Here is a 17,075-nt window from a genome sequence, read left to right on the forward strand (position 1 = left end):
TGCTACAGTAGCCACTCCCCAAACTCTCCTCCTGCTACAGTAGCCACTCCCCAAACTCGCAGTCTGCTACAGTAGCCACGCCCCAAACTCTCAGTCTGCTACAGTAGCCACTCCCCAAACTCTCAGTCTGCTACAGTAGCCACTCCCCAAACTCTCCTCCTGCTACAGTAGCCACTCCCCAAACTCTCAGTCTGCCACAGTAGCCACGCCCCAAGCTCTCCTCCTGCTACAGTAGCCACGCCCCAAACTCTCAGTCTGCTACAGTAGCCACTCCCCAAACTCTCAGTCTGCTACAGTAGCCACTCCCTAAACTCTCAGTCTGCTACGGTAGCCACTCTCCAAACTCTCAGCCTGCTACAGTAGCCACTCCCCAAACTCTCAGTCTGCTACAGTAGCCACTCCCCAAACTCTCAGTCTGCTACAGTAGCCACTCCCCAAACTCTCAGCCTGCTACAGTAGCCAATCCCCAAACTCTCAGCCTGCTACAGTAGCCACTCCCCAAACTCTCAGTCTGCTACAGTAGCCACTCCCCAAACTCTCAGTCTGCTACAGTAGCCACTCCCCAAACTCTCCTCCTGCTACAGTACCCACTCCCCAAACTCTCAGTCTGCTACAGTAGCCACTCCCCAAACTCTCAGTCTGCTACAGTAGCCACTCCCCAAACTCTCAGCCTGATACAGTAGCCACTCCCCAAACTCTCCTCCTGCTACAGTAGCCACGCCCCAAACTCTCAGTCTGCTACAGTAGCCACTCCCCAAAATCGCCTCTTGCTACAGTAGCCACGCCCCAAACTCTCCTCCTGCTACAGTAGCCACGCCCCAAACTCTCAGTCTGCTACAGTAGCCACTCCCCAAACTCTCCTCCTGCTACAGTAGCCACGCCCCAAACTCTCAGTCTGCTACAGTAGCCACTCCCCAAACTCTCCTCCTGCTACAGTAGCCACGCCCCAAACTCTCAGTCTGCTACAGTAGCCACTCCCCAAACTCTCCTCCTGCTACAGTAGCCACGCCCCAAACTCTCAGTCTGCTACAGTAGCCACTCCCCAAACTCTCCTCCTGCTACAGTAGCCACGCCCCAAACTCTCCTCCTGCTACAGTAGCCACTCCCCAAACTCTCAGTCTGCTACAGTAGCCACGCCCCAAACTCTCAGTCTGCTACAGTAGCCACTCCCCAATCTCGCCTCTTGCTACAGTAGCCACGCCCCAAACTCTCCTCCTGCTACAGTAGCCACGCCCCAAACTCTCAGTCTGCTACAGTAGCCACTCCCCAAACTCTCCTCCTGCTACAGTAGCCACGCCCCAAACTCTCAGTCTGCTACAGTAGCCACTCCCCAAACTCTCCTCCTGCTTCAGTAGCCACGCCCCAAACTCTCAGCCTGCTACAGTAGCCACTCCCCAAACTCTCCTCCTGCTACAGTAGCCACGCCCCAAACTCTCAGTCTGCTACAGTAGCCACTCCCCAAACCCGCCTCTTGCTACAGTAGCCACGCCCCAAACTCTCCTCCTGCTACAGTAGCCACGCCCCAAACTCTCAGTCTGCTACAGTAGCCACTCCCCAAACTCTCCTCCTGCTACAGTAGCCACGCCCCAAACTCTCAGTCTGCTACAGTAGCCACTCCCCAAACTCTCCTCCTGCTACAGTAGCCACGCCCCAAACTCTCAGTCTGCTACAGTAGCCACTCCCCAAACTCTCCTCCTGCTACAGTAGCCACGCCCCAAACTCTCAGTCTGCTACAGTAGCCACTCCCCAAACTCTCCTCCTGCTACAGTAGCCACGCCCCAAACTCTCCTCCTGCTACAGTAGCCACTCCCCAAACTCTCCTCCTGCTACAGTAGCCACGCCCCAAACTCTCAGTCTGCTACAGTAGCCACTCCCCAAACTCGCCTCTTGCTACAGTAGCCACGCCCCAAACTCTCCTCCTGCTACAGTAGCCACGCCCCAAACTCTCAGTCTGCTACAGTAGCCACTCCCCAAACTCTCCTCCTGCTACAGTAGCCACGCCCCAAACTCTCAGTCTGCTACAGTAGCCACTCCCCAAACTCTCCTCCTGCTACAGTAGCCACGCCCCAAACTCTCAGTCTGCTACAGTAGCCACTCCCCAAACTCTCCTCCTGCTACAGTAGCCACGCCCCAAACTCTCAGTCTGCTACAGTAGCCACTCCCCAAACTCTCCTCCTGCTACAGTAGCCACGCCCCAAACTCTCCTCCTGCTACAGTAGCCACTCCCCAAACTCTCAGTCTGCTACAGTAGCCACGCCCCAAACTCTCAGTCTGCTACAGTAGCCACTCCCCAATCTCGCCTCTTGCTACAGTAGCCACGCCCCAAACTCTCCTCCTGCTACAGTAGCCACGCCCCAAACTCTCAGTCTGCTACAGTAGCCACTCCCCAAACTCTCCTCCTGCTACAGTAGCCACGCCCCAAACTCTCAGTCTGCTACAGTAGCCACTCCCCAAACTCTCCTCCTGCTACAGTAGCCACGCCCCAAACTCTCAGCCTGCTACAGTAGCCACTCCCCAAACTCTCCTCCTGCTACAGTAGCCACTCCCCAAACTCTCCTCCTGCTACAGTAGCCACTCCCCAAACTCTCAGCCTGCTACAGTAGCCACTCCCCAAACTCTCCTCCTGCTACAGTAGCCACTCCCCAAACTCTCCTCCTGCTACAGTAGCCACGCCCCAAACTCTCAGTCTGCTACAGTAGCCACTCCCCAAACTCTCCTCCTGCTTCAGTAGCCACGCCCCAAACTCTCAGCCTGCTACAGTAGCCACTCCCCAAACTCTCCTCCTGCTACAGTAGCCACGCCCCAAACTCTCAGTCTGCTACAGTAGCCACTCCCCAAACCCGCCTCTTGCTACAGTAGCCACGCCCCAAACTCTCCTCCTGCTACAGTAGCCACGCCCCAAACTCTCAGTCTGCTACAGTAGCCACTCCCCAAACTCTCCTCCTGCTACAGTAGCCACGCCCCAAACTCTCAGTCTGCTACAGTAGCCACTCCCCAAACTCTCCTCCTGCTACAGTAGCCACGCCCCAAACTCTCAGTCTGCTACAGTAGCCACTCCCCAAACTCTCCTCCTGCTACAGTAGCCACGCCCCAAACTCTCCTCCTGCTACAGTAGCCACGCCCCAAACTCTCAGTCTGCTACAGTAGCCACTCCCCAAACTCTCCTCCTGCTACAGTAGCCACTCCCCAAACTCTCCTCCTGCTACAGTAGCCACTCCCCAAACTCTCCTCCTGCTACAGTAGCCACGCCCCAAACTCTCAGTCTGCTACAGTAGCCACTCCCCAAACTCTCCTCCTGCTACAGTAGCCACTCCCCAAACTCTCCTCCTGCTACAGTAGCCACGCCCCAAACTCTCAGTCTGCTACAGTAGCCACTCCCCAAACTCTCCTCCTGCTACAGTAGCCACGCCCCAAACTCTCCTCCTGCTACAGTAGCCACTCCCCAAACTCTCAGTCTGCTACAGTAGCCACGCCCCAAACTCTCAGTCTGCTACAGTAGCCACTCCCCAATCTCGCCTCTTGCTACAGTAGCCACGCCCCAAACTCTCCTCCTGCTACAGTAGCCACGCCCCAAACTCTCAGTCTGCTACAGTAGCCACTCCCCAAACTCTCCTCCTGCTACAGTAGCCACGCCCCAAACTCTCAGTCTGCTACAGTAGCCACTCCCCAAACTCTCCTCCTGCTACAGTAGCCACGCCCCAAACTCTCAGCCTGCTACAGTAGCCACTCCCCAAACTCTCCTCCTGCTACAGTAGCCACGCCCCAAACTCTCAGTCTGCTACAGTAGCCACTCCCCAAACTCGCCTCTTGCTACAGTAGCCACGCCCCAAACTCTCCTCCTGCTACAGTAGCCACGCCCCAAACTCTCAGTCTGCTACAGTAGCCACTCCCCAAACTCTCCTCCTGCTACAGTAGCCACGCCCCAAACTCTCAGTCTGCTACAGTAGCCACTCCCCAAACTCTCCTCCTGCTACAGTAGCCACGCCCCAAACTCTCAGTCTGCTACAGTAGCCACTCCCCAAACTCTCCTCCTGCTACAGTAGCCACGCCCCAAACTCTCAGTCTGCTACAGTAGCCACTCCCCAAACTCTCCTCCTGCTACAGTAGCCACGCCCCAAACTCTCCTCCTGCTACAGTAGCCACTCCCCAAACTCTCAGTCTGCTACAGTAGCCACGCCCCAAACTCTCAGTCTGCTACAGTAGCCACTCCCCAATCTCGCCTCTTGCTACAGTAGCCACGCCCCAAACTCTCCTCCTGCTACAGTAGCCACGCCCCAAACTCTCAGTCTGCTACAGTAGCCACTCCCCAAACTCTCCTCCTGCTACAGTAGCCACGCCCCAAACTCTCAGTCTGCTACAGTAGCCACTCCCCAAACTCTCCTCCTGCTACAGTAGCCACGCCCCAAACTCTCAGCCTGCTACAGTAGCCACTCCCCAAACTCTCCTCCTGCTACAGTAGCCACTCCCCAAACTCTCCTCCTGCTACAGTAGCCACTCCCCAAACTCTCAGCCTGCTACAGTAGCCACTCCCCAAACTCTCCTCCTGCTACAGTAGCCACTCCCCAAACTCTCCTCCTGCTACAGTAGCCACTCCCTAAACTCTGGACCAGTTTTTTTCACAGTAGCACAATAAAATAGCACAAACACATTAAATGGCTGCTTATTTTTTTGCTCGTTAAAGCAGTTGGCTGTAACAAATCAGACACGCGTCTTAAATGTACATCTGAGCAAGATCTTTGGTTCAGAGATTGAAATGCTGCAAAATTTCTGTTTGATGGGAACTCACTTGTAGAAGGAGGTAAAGTCTACAGCAGAATGGCACTTCTGAAACTCCCAGGACTTGAGCTTTTGGCACGTTCTGTGCGCGCGGAGCTTTACTTTGACTGTGCCGGGACAGAGGAAGGACGTGGGCCTGCGGTTGGGAGTCTCACACACCTCGTTGTCCTCCACACGCCAGGACTCTGCAAATTCATCCACATCAAACTTAAACTGGCCATCTCCTCCAAGAGAATCGTCCCGCTTGTGCCCATTGTAGTTCCCACACAGCCCGCAGAGGCGCTCCTTCAGATGGGGGGCCGCCACCACCTCCACCAGACTGTCCCCGTCCCACGAGATCTCCAGCCCTGAAGAAGAAGAGCGAGAGGAAACGTGGCACTTAAAGGCCCACTGAAAACAAATTGAAGTTTTTGGTTTTTAGTATGACAGTGTTAGCCTTAAAGTTATGAATAAGCTGGTGTGTTCCAAAACTATGACAAAATGTGCATTTAGAATGTACAGTCTCTCACTTCCGCTAAAACGAATCTCAGATTTTGATGACATCATCACAGACTTCATTTTCTCATCAAATCTTCCGTGCAATCAAAATGCTCTCTAAAATCTAAAGCCCGCCCCCTACACTGCTGAAGCTGCGGCTGAAATCGGTCAGTTGTTCACAGATATATTAATTTCTACATGGTGAAAGGCACATAACACACTATATATGTGATAGGAAAGGATTCAGTGTAAATATGCTTTCAGTTGAAGCTAATTAAGTTTTTCACGCACGCACCGCAGCAGCACGCATACACACACACCAGTGGCTCTGGTCAAAATTTAGACCACAGACACGAGAGCGCAGCGAGGATCATATGCACGAGGCAGCGCAGAAAACAAACATATCGACCCATTTGAATTCTGCACAGAATGCTGCATTTCGAAGCGATATGGAGGAGATTATGATGGTAAACGGTGTTAGAGGAAACTGGGCGTGGTGCCGTGATAGGCTGACACCTGTGCAATAAGTCCATTCCTGACATTTCCTCACAACTAAATATTCCACGCTCAACTGTTAGTGGGATTATAACAAAGTGGAAGCCATTGGGAACAACAGCAACTCAGCCACGAAGTGTTCAATCCCAGAGCGGGGTCAACGCGTGCTCAGGGTCACAGTGCGCAGAAGTCTCCAACTTTCTGCAGAGTCAACAGCTCCAGACCTTCAGACTTCTGTGGCCTTCAGATGAGCTCAAGAACAGCAGAGAGAGCTTCATGGAATGGGTTTCCACGGCCGAGCAGCTCATCCAAGCCTTACATCACCAAGAGCAATGCAAAGCGTGGGATGCAGTGGAGTAAAGCAGCCGCCACTGGACTCTAGAGCAGTGAGACGTGTTCTCTGAGCGACCAATCACGCTTCAGGCTGACAATCACATGGACGAGTCTGGGTTTGGCGGTGGCCAGGAGAACAGGACTCACCTGACTGCATTGTGCCAAGTGTACAGTTTGGTGGAGGGGAGATTATGAGTTTGGTGAGGAGGAACTTGACTGGCCTGCACAGAGTCCTGAGCTCAACCCGATAGAACAGCTTTGGGATGAATTAGAGCGGAGACTGAGAGCCGGGCCTTCTCGTCCAACATCAGTGCCTGACCTCACAAATGAGCTTCTAGAAGAATGGGCAAAAATCCCCATAAACACACTCCTAAACCTTGAGGAACGCCTTCCCAGAAGAGCTGGAGCTGTTAGAGAGGGTGGGCAGACTCCAGATTAAACCCCACGGATTAACAATGGGAAGCTCAGGTGTGTGTAGAGGCAGGTGTGCCAAAACTTTTGGCAATACAGTTTATCTTCAGTAATATTATCCATTTAACTGCACTGACACGATCAGATGAAAATAAAAATGTAACTGAATTTAGCTGAATTATGACCAACTTCACAACAGTGACACTGTTTTTGAACTGAAATAAAAATGTTTTACGAACGTAAAAACATATATCTGAATGTTTTCTGAACGTTCAAAACGTACCATTTTTTTAAATGTATTGTTAACATTATGCACAAATTCATTGTGTCATTCTGCAAATATTATGTGAATGTTACTTTCTGAAACAAGTAGTAGCATATAAAAAACATTAGACAAACGTCCAACTAAAACATTTCATAGAAAACACTCCATAAATAATGTTTCTGTTCTAACAGTTTGAGAACATTATTAAACACCAGATAAATTTGAGTGTTCTCTGAACGTTCCTGGAAGAACTTCAGCAGAAGCTCCCTGTTATCTGGAAATGTTGTCTTCTGTAGAGCTGCTTAAAGCTGAACTGCACTTGTGGGAATCTGTCATTTTTATTGAAATATCGCTTTAAACAGACAGAACAAGCTCTTTTGATAAAGAAAGGTGTGGCAAACTCTCTCTCTGTTGTACGACCTGTGTACGGTTGGAACAGATTATCTGAGCTGCGAGCACAAAGGCTGCATACAGATCAATGTCACGCAGGCGTGAGAGAGTTCGTGAAGTCACAGTTCTGCTGATCGTCAAAGGGTCAACATTCAGCAAGGCTCCTAATCTTCAATTGCTTCATTCTACACTGCAAAAATCATTTTCTAACTCAGATTTTTTTACAGAGTCAGTTGATATGTTATATCAGCAGTGCAATCCCACTAGCCGACTTGACACAAATCAATTGGCCAGAATGTAATAAATTGATAGCTGGATATATAAATATGTCCCCTGCATGTATATACAGTATACATGCATTGGGAAATATATACTGCATAGCATATTTCAACTGCACAATGCAATAAGAGACTTGTCCATCAACTATATTATACCTTGCTGTTGTTTCTGGCTCTACTAGAGCAGGTTTTCCCGCTTGAATGTTGATTATTTCCTCCTATTCTCCATTGTTGCGGCTCCTCTCTTCCCAGTCTGTCAGTAACTCTGTTTAGTTCCTGAAGCCCCTCCTTCTGAAAAGCACACTGTGCTCTGATTGGTCGGCTGGAGCAGTGTGTTGTGATTGGTGTTTGGGAAATGCCCCGCCCCTTACCATAACCGGCAGTTTCAACACACGATGAACTAACTCAACCAGCCCCACATCATTATGCTGCTGCCCAATAATTATTATAATGAGGAATGTTGTGACGTGTCGGTTCCTGAAGAAACTCAAGACTATAATGGAGACGTTTCAGGAGCTCAGGAACACTGACACTGATATAGAGGAGAACTCAGCAACATCACACACTAAAGACAGATGAAAATAATATTAATCAACAGTTTTTCTCTCCTGAAAAATGAAAAACAATAACAAACCAATAAGAAAACATTTAGTTATGTTTTCAATCTTCAAAGGGTTGATTTTGTGCAAATGTTTTTCCCATCATCATCATCATCATCATCATCATCATCATCATCACTGTTCTCATTCGCCATCATACGCTCGAAACTATCATATTTAATGTGTTATATTTTGATGGCTGGCAGCTTCTTCACGTCATCAGTGACGTTATATCTGATTGTGTAAAGTATTTGCTCATTTCTGCTGATGATGTCTGCACTAATTATGAGTGGATTCATAAATATGTCCCACTTTAGCTGCATGCATACACACATGCATTGGGAAATATATACTGTACAGCATATTTCAACTGCACAATGCCATAAGTCCCCGTTCACACTGCAGGCAAAAGTGGCCCAAATCTGACTTTTTTGGGGTCAAGTGACCAGGTCAGACTTCTTCAGAGGTAGTGTGAACACTAGCCCAGATATGATTTTATTCAATGCAGCCGCAGTGTGAACAACCAAGGCGGATTTGTGCGACCTTTACGTCAGTCTATGTCGACATTTGTCACAATCATGCACCGACGAGTTAGCCCTAGACACAACAGACACAGACAGTAACATTAAAAACGTGCCTAGATATGGAGAACAGCGATGGAGCGAGTCAGTGGAGGGAGAGTGAGGTGTTAGACCTAGTTAGGATATGGGGAGATACTTCAATTCAAGCTAAACTAGAAGGATCCTACCGTAACCGCTCCGTTTTTAAAAAAAAATAAAACAAAATGGAAGAATGGGGACTTCAGTGCCAAAGGAAGGTGACAAAAGGCCAAGATAACCAATTTTGCTCTCTTTCGTTTCGTTCCTCTCCTCTTCAGCTCCTGCTCATTAATGTTATGGCTTCCATTACACAAACATTTTTAAATAAAAGCGAAAACGCTTACATCCTCCATAACCTCCTGAACTTTAGTGCAACAGCGCGCTGCGTCTGATGTCGTTGATATTGTTCTTTTGCACATGCGGTTTAGTTTGAAACCTCAAACAGTTCACACTGGAATCAGATTTAGGCCACATTTTAAAATGTAATGTGAACAGCCAAACAAAAAATCAGATCCGAGCAAAAAATCTGATTTGAGCATTAAGACTTGGACACTAAAAGACTGGTCCATGAATTATGCCTAAAGACTATATTATCCATTGCTGTGTGTTTACACGACTGACTAATTCAACCCGGCCCCACATCGCTATGCTGCCTAATAATTATTATAATGAGGAATATTGTGACGTGTTGGTTCCTGAAGAAACCTAAGACTATAATGGAGGCGTTTCAGGAGTGACACTGACACTGATATAGAGGAGAACTCAGAGGATGCCGGCCTTACCTGCAATGGTGGTGAGTTTGAGCAGGTACCCGTCCAGGTCGATATGGACCCCGGTGCTGTGGAAGGGAAGAGCGATTCGTGAGCCATTTTGCCGGACCGTCAGGTGTTGGTGGAGGCTGATGCTCAGGCCTGAGGTCTGCAGCTCCACTGATTTGGTCCATGAGAAGGAGCGCGTGCGGCGAGCGTCGTTCTTCACCAGCACTGTGAAGCTGGCCGCCGGAGAGCAGTCTTTAGTGAGCACATATTTACACGTGCCCTGGAAGTTAAAGGTGCGTCCGTCAAACGTGTTATAGTGAGGGTCTCCAAACACGGTGCACACGCCTGGCTCTGGAGGAATGGAGGCAGCGATGGAGACGGCGTTTGGTGGAGAGGTATTGACTTGGTATGTTAAATAAACAATGCATATTTGTATGCAGAATGTATTCACTGCTAAAAATGCTCTTCTTACTCAGTATTTTTGTCTTGTTTCGAGTCCAAACATCTAAAAACTCTTAAAACAAGAATTATTAACTGGACAAGCAAAAGTAATTGTCGTGTTTTGGGGAAAAATAACTCAAAATGAAGAGAGTTTTTGCTTAAAATAAGATAAATAATCTGCCAATGGGGTGAGAAAAATAATCTTAATTCAAACAGAAAACAAGATTATTTTTCTCCCCCCATTGGCAGATTATTTATCTTATTTTAAGCAAAAACTCTCTTCATTTAGAGTTATTTTCCCCAAAACAAGACAATAATTTTTGCTTGTCTAGTAAATGTTTCTTAAGTTTAGACTTGTTAGATATTTAGACTAGAAACAAGACAAAAATACTGAGTAAGAAGAGCATTTTTTGCAGTGAAACACTTATAATTTATACTTGAAAGATACATTGTTGAATGTGTGACGTGTACTTACTGTCAGTGCAAACAGGACAGCAGCCGGTGCGATTCAGTATCTTATTCTGAAAGACAAAACATTGTAAAGAGACAGACTTACACAGGGAGACAGGTTGGGTATATCAATGTCCCTTTAAGGAAAGTCTGATCACTCTGAGGTCATGTTTGTAAAAAATAATCTTATTTCTGATTGGGACGGAAACAAGAAACAAGATTTCAATCAGAAATAAGATTATTTTTCTCACCCCATTGGCAGATCATTTTGCCTGTTTTAAGCAAAAACTCTCTTCATTTAGATTTTAATTTCAACAAAACAAGAAAAAATATCTCATGTGGTTTTACTGATCTAGTAAATCTTGATTTAAGAATTGTTAGATATTTAGACTGGAAACAAGACACAATGACTGAGGAAGAAGAGCATTGTTTTGCAGTGCACACTGTATGATAACTATGGGTCGGTGTCTTTATGAGTAAAGCAGAACTTACCGAGGGACAGCTGGTGATAGGAACACAAATCTTGGGCTGACACTCAGTCTTGCCCTTCACACAGGTGCACAGAGAGCAGTTCACTGACGACCATCTGTCCCCGTCCTGCGAGTGGAAGACACACACACACACACACTCATTCTCTCTCATATATGCATGCTATCTCAACCAGATCATCATGTTTTAGTCGATGCACTGCAAAAAATGCTCTTCTTACTCAGTATTTTTGTCTTGTTTCTAGTCCAAACATCTAAAAACTCTTAAAACAAGAAGTATTTACTAGACAAGCAAAAGTAATTGTCTTGTTTTGGGGAAAATAACTCAAAATGAAGAGAGTTTTTGCTTAAAATAAGATAAATAATCTGCCAATCGGGTGAGAAAAATAATCTTAAAGCATTAGTTCAGCCATAAATGTGAATTGTGTGATTAATTCCTCCTGTGGTTGGTCAGCCGTCAGACCTCCGCTCATCTTCACACACAGATGAAGATATTAGTGTTGAAATCCGATGGCTCAGAAAGGCCTTCATTGACACCAATGTCATTTCCTCTCTCAAGACCCATAAAGGCACTAAAGACGTCGTTACAAAGCCCATCTCACTACAGCGGCTCTACAATCATTGATGAAGAGGCCAGAATAGAGTTAGTGCGGGAAAACACTAAATAACGACGGCCATGATTCGGATCACGTGACTCTGGCGATCCGAATCATGAATCGATTCACTGACTCATAACGGTTCGAATCATGAATCGATTCACTGACTCATAACGGTTCGAAGCTTTGTTCTGAAATCGGCCATCACTATATAAGTCGTTATTTAGTGTTTTTGCGCACTAACTCTATTCTGGCCTCTTCATCAATGATTGTAGAGCCGCTGTAGTGAGATGGGCTTTGTAACGACGTCTTTAGTGCCTTTATGGGTCTTGAGAGAGGAAATGACATTGGTGTCAATGAAGGCCTTTCTGAGCCATCGGATTTCAACACTAATATCTTCATCTGTGTGTGAAGATGAGCGGAGGTCTGACGGCTGGCCAACCACAGGAGGAATTAATCACAGAGTTTACATTTTGGGGTGAACACTTTAAGATTGTTTTGCTTATTTTATGCAAAAACTTTTAATTTTGAGATATTTCTTCCCAAAACAAGACAATTACATTTACTTGTCTAGTGAATGTTTCTTAATGTAAGAGTTTTTAGATGTTTGGACTAGAAACAAGACAAAAATACTAAGTAAGAAGAGCGTGTTTTGGCCCATGTGGCCGCTCACCCTGTAGATCTTGCTCTTCACCCTGCAGTACTTCACGTCCTCCATCTTGAGATGCGTCTGGCATTCCTCACAGCAGGAGTCGAGGCAGCTGCCCGGGGCGGAGCATGTCCTCCTGCAGGCCACCGTAGAGTCCACACATGAGCAGATGGTGCAGGGGTCGTAGCGGATGGAGGAGCCGTTCTCATACACCTCGCTGCGGAAGAGACAGCTGCCCGGAGACAGGTCGAACACCCTCCTCTGACCTGGACACACACACACACACTGACCATTACAGACACAGCCGTCTGAACACACACTGACCATTACAGACACAGCCGTCTGGACACACACTGACCATTACAGCCCCAGCCGTCTGAACACACACTGACCATTACAGCCACAACCGTCTGAACACACACTGACCATTACAGCCACAGCCGTCTGGACACACACTGACCATTACAGCCACAGCCGTCTGAACACACACTGACCATTACAGCCACAGCCGTCTGAACACACACTGACCATTACAGACACAGGCGTCTGGACACACACTGAACATTACAGCCACAGCCGACTGAACACACACTGACCATTACAGACACAGCCGACTGGACACACACTGACCATTACAGCCACAGGCGTCTGAACACACACTGACCATTACAGCCACAGGCGTCTGAACACACACTGACCATTACAGCCACAGCCAACTGAACACACACTGACCATTACAGCCACAGCCGTCTGAACACACACTGACCATTACAGACACAGCCGTCTGAACACACACTGACCATTACAGACACAGCCGTCTGAACACACACTGACCATTACAGCCACAGGCGTCTGGACACACACTGAACATTACAGCCACAGGCGTCTGGACACACACTGAACATTACAGCCACAGGCGTCTGGACACACACTGACCATTACAGACACAGCCGACTGGACACACACTGACCATTACAGCCACAGGCGTCTGAACACACACTGACCATTACAGCCACAGGCGTCTGAACACACACTGACCATTACAGCCACAGCCAACTGAACACACACTGACCATTACAGACACAGGCGACTGAACACACACTGACCATTACAGCCACAGCCCTCTGGACACACACTGACCATTACAGCCACAGCCGTCTGAACACACACTGACCATTACAGCCACAGCCGTCTGAACACACACTGACCATTACAGCCACAGCCCTCTGAACACACACTGACCATTACAGCCACAGCCGTCTGAACACACACTGACCATTACAACCACAGCCCTCTGGACACACACTGACCATTACAGCCACAGCCGTCTGGACACACACTGACCATTACAGACACAGGCGTCTGGACACACACTGACCATTACAGACACAGCCGACTGAACACACACTGACCATTACAGACACAGGCGACTGAACACACACTGACCATTACAGCCACAGCCGTCTGGACACACACTGACCATTACAGCCACAGCCGTCTGAACACACACTGACCATTACAACCACAGCCCTCTGGACACACACTGACCATTACAGCCACAGCCGTCTGGACACACACTGACCATTACAGACACAGCCCTCTGGACACACACTGACCATTACAGCCACAGCCGTCTGGACACACACTGACCATTACAACCACAGCCCTCTGGACACACACTGACCATTACAACCACAGCCCTCTGGACACACACTGACCATTACAGCCACAGCCGTCTGGACACACACTGACCATTACAACCACAGCCCTCTGGACACACACTGACCATTACAGCCACAGCCGTCTGGACACACACTGACCATTACAGCCACAGCCGTCTGGACACACACTGACCATTACAGCCACAGCCGTCTGAACACACACTGACCATTACAGCCACAGCCGTCTGGACACACACTGACCATTACAGCCACAGCCGTCTGAACACACACTGACCATTAAAACCACAGCCCTCTGAACACACACTGACCATTACAGCCACAGCCGTCTGGACACACACTGACCATTACAGCCACAGCCGACTGAACACACACTGACCATTACAGACACAGCCCTCTGAACACACACTGACCATTACAGCCACAGCCGTCTGGACACACACTGACCATTACAGCCACAGCCGACTGAACACACACTGACCATTACAGACACAGCCGTCTGGACACACACTGACCATTACAGCCACAGCCGTCTGAACACACACTGACCATTACAACCACAGCCGTCTGGACACACACTGACCATTACAGCCACAGCCGTCTGAACACACACTGACCATTACAGCCACAACCGTCTGAACACACACTGACCATTACAGACACAGCCCTCTGAACACACACTGACCATTACAGCCACAGGCGTCTGAACACACACTGACCATTACAACCACAGCCGTCTGAACACACACTGACCATTACAGACACAGCCCTCTGAACACACACTGACCATTACAGCCACAGCCGTCTGGACACACACTGACCATTACAGCCACAGGCGTCTGAACACACACTGACCATTACAGCCACAGCCGTCTGAACACACACTGACCATTACAGCCACAGCCGTCTGAACACACACTTACCATTACAGCCACAGCCGTCTGAACACACACTTACCATTACAGCCACAGCCGTCTGAACACACACTGACCATTACAGCCACAGGCGTCTGAACACACACTGACCATTACAGCCACAGCCGTCTGAACACACACTGACCATTACAGCCACAGCCGTCTGAACACACACTTACCATTACAGCCACAGGCGTCTGAACACACACTGACCATTACAGCCACAGGCGTCTGAACACACACTGACCATTACAGACACAGCCCTCTGAACACACACTGACCATTACAGCCACAGCCGTCTGAACACACACTGACCATTACAGACACAGCCCTCTGAACACACACTGACCATTACAACCACAGCCCTCTGAACACACATTGACCATTACAGCCACAGGCGTCTGGACACACACTGACCATTACAACCACAGCCGTCTGGACACACACTGACCATTACAGACACAGCCGTCTGAACACACACTGACCATTACAACCACAGGCGTCTGAACACACACTGACCATTACAGCCACAGCCGTCTGAACACACACTGACCATTACAGCCACAGCCGTCTGAACACACACTGACCATTACAGCCACAGGCGTCTGAACACACACTGACCATTACAGCCACAGCCGTCTGAACACACACTGACCATTACAGACACAGCCGTCTGAACACACACTGACCATTACAGACACAGCCCTCTGAACACACACTGACCATTACAACCACAGCCCTCTGAACACACACTGACCATTACAGACACAGGCGTCTGGACACACACTGACCATTACAGACACAGCCCTCTGAACACACACTGACCATTACAGCCACAGCCGTCTGAACACACACTGACCATTACAGACACAGCCCTCTGAACACACACTGACCATTACAGACACAGCCCTCTGAACACACACTGACCATTACAACCACAGCCCTCTGAACACACACTGACCATTACAGACACAGGCGTCTGGACACACACTGACCATTACAGCCACAGCCGTCTGAACACACACTGACCATTACAGCCACAGCCGTCTGAACACACACTGACCATTACAGACACAGCCCTCTGAACACACACTGACCATTACAACCACAGCCCTCTGAACACACACTGACCATTACAGCCACAGCCCTCTGAACACACATTGACCATTACAGCCACAGCCCTCTGAACACACACTGACCATTACAACCACAGCCCTCTGAACACACATTGACCATTACAGCCACAGGCGTCTGAACACACACTGACCATTACAGCCACAGCCGTCTGAACACACACTGACCATTACAGACACAGCCGTCTGAACACACACTGACCATTACAGACACAGCCGTCTGAACACACACTGACCATTACAGCCACAGCCGTCTGAACACACACTGACCATTACAGACACAGCCCTCTGAACACACACTGACCATTACAGACACAGGCGTCTGGACACACACTGACCATTACAGACACAGCCCTCTGAACACACACTGACCATTACAGCCACAGCCCTCTGAACACACACTGACCATTACAACCACAGCCCTCTGAACACACACTGACCATTACAGCCACAGCCGTCTGAACACACACTGACCATTACAGACACAGCCCTCTGAACACACACTGACCATTACAGACACAGCCGTCTGAACACACACTGACCATTACAGACACAGCCCTCTGAACACACACTGACCATTACAGACACAGGCGTCTGGACACACACTGACCATTACAGACACAGCCGTCTGAACACACACTGACCATTACAGCCACAGCCGTCTGAACACACACTGACCATTACAGACACAGCCCTCTGAACACACACTGACCATTACAGACACAGGCGTCTGGACACACACTGACCATTACAGACACAGCCGTCTGAACACACACTGACCATTACAGCCACAGCCGTCTGAACACACACTGACCATTACAGACACAGCCCTCTGAACACACACTGACCATTACAGACACAGGCGTCTGGACACACACTGACCATTACAGACACAGCCCTCTGAACACACACTGACCATTACAGACACAGCCCTCTGAACACACACTGACCATTACAACCACAGCCCTCTGAACACACACTGACCATTACAGACACAGCCCTCTGAACACACACTGACCATTACAACCACAGCCCTCTGAACACACACTGACCATTACAGCCACAGGCGTCTGGACACACACTGACCATTACAGACACAGCCGTCTGGACACACACTGACCATTACAGCCACAACCGTCTGGACACACACTGACCATTACAGCCACAGCCGACTGAACACACACTGACCATTACAGCCACAGCCGTCTGGACACACACTGACCATTACAACCACAGCCCTCTGAACACACATTGACCATTACAGCCACAGGCGTCTGAACACACACTGACCATTACAGCCACAGCCGTCTGAACACACACTGACCATTACAGACACAGCCGTCT

The 17,075-nt window shown here is 48.8% G+C and overlaps 1 protein-coding gene across 1 annotated transcript in view; it reads right to left on the bottom strand.

The window, feature by feature from the left end:
• bmper (BMP binding endothelial regulator) overlaps positions 1–17,075 on the bottom strand; it is a 41,770-nt gene that overhangs the window by 9,971 nt on the left and 14,724 nt on the right. The window contains exons 8-12 of the mRNA XM_067449393.1: positions 12,030–12,271; positions 10,765–10,869; positions 10,298–10,343; positions 9,406–9,732; positions 4,787–5,123 (exon numbers count right to left, since the gene is read on the bottom strand). Coding sequence (XP_067305494.1) covers positions 4,787–5,123; positions 9,406–9,732; positions 10,298–10,343; positions 10,765–10,869; positions 12,030–12,271 — 1,057 coding nt within the window. The remainder of the gene's footprint in view (positions 1–4,786; positions 5,124–9,405; positions 9,733–10,297; positions 10,344–10,764; positions 10,870–12,029; positions 12,272–17,075) is intronic.

This window comes from Pseudorasbora parva, chromosome 7 (genome assembly GCF_024679245.1).
Source record: "Pseudorasbora parva isolate DD20220531a chromosome 7, ASM2467924v1, whole genome shotgun sequence".
In the NCBI taxonomy this organism is placed as follows: Eukaryota; Metazoa; Chordata; class Actinopteri; order Cypriniformes; family Gobionidae; genus Pseudorasbora; species Pseudorasbora parva.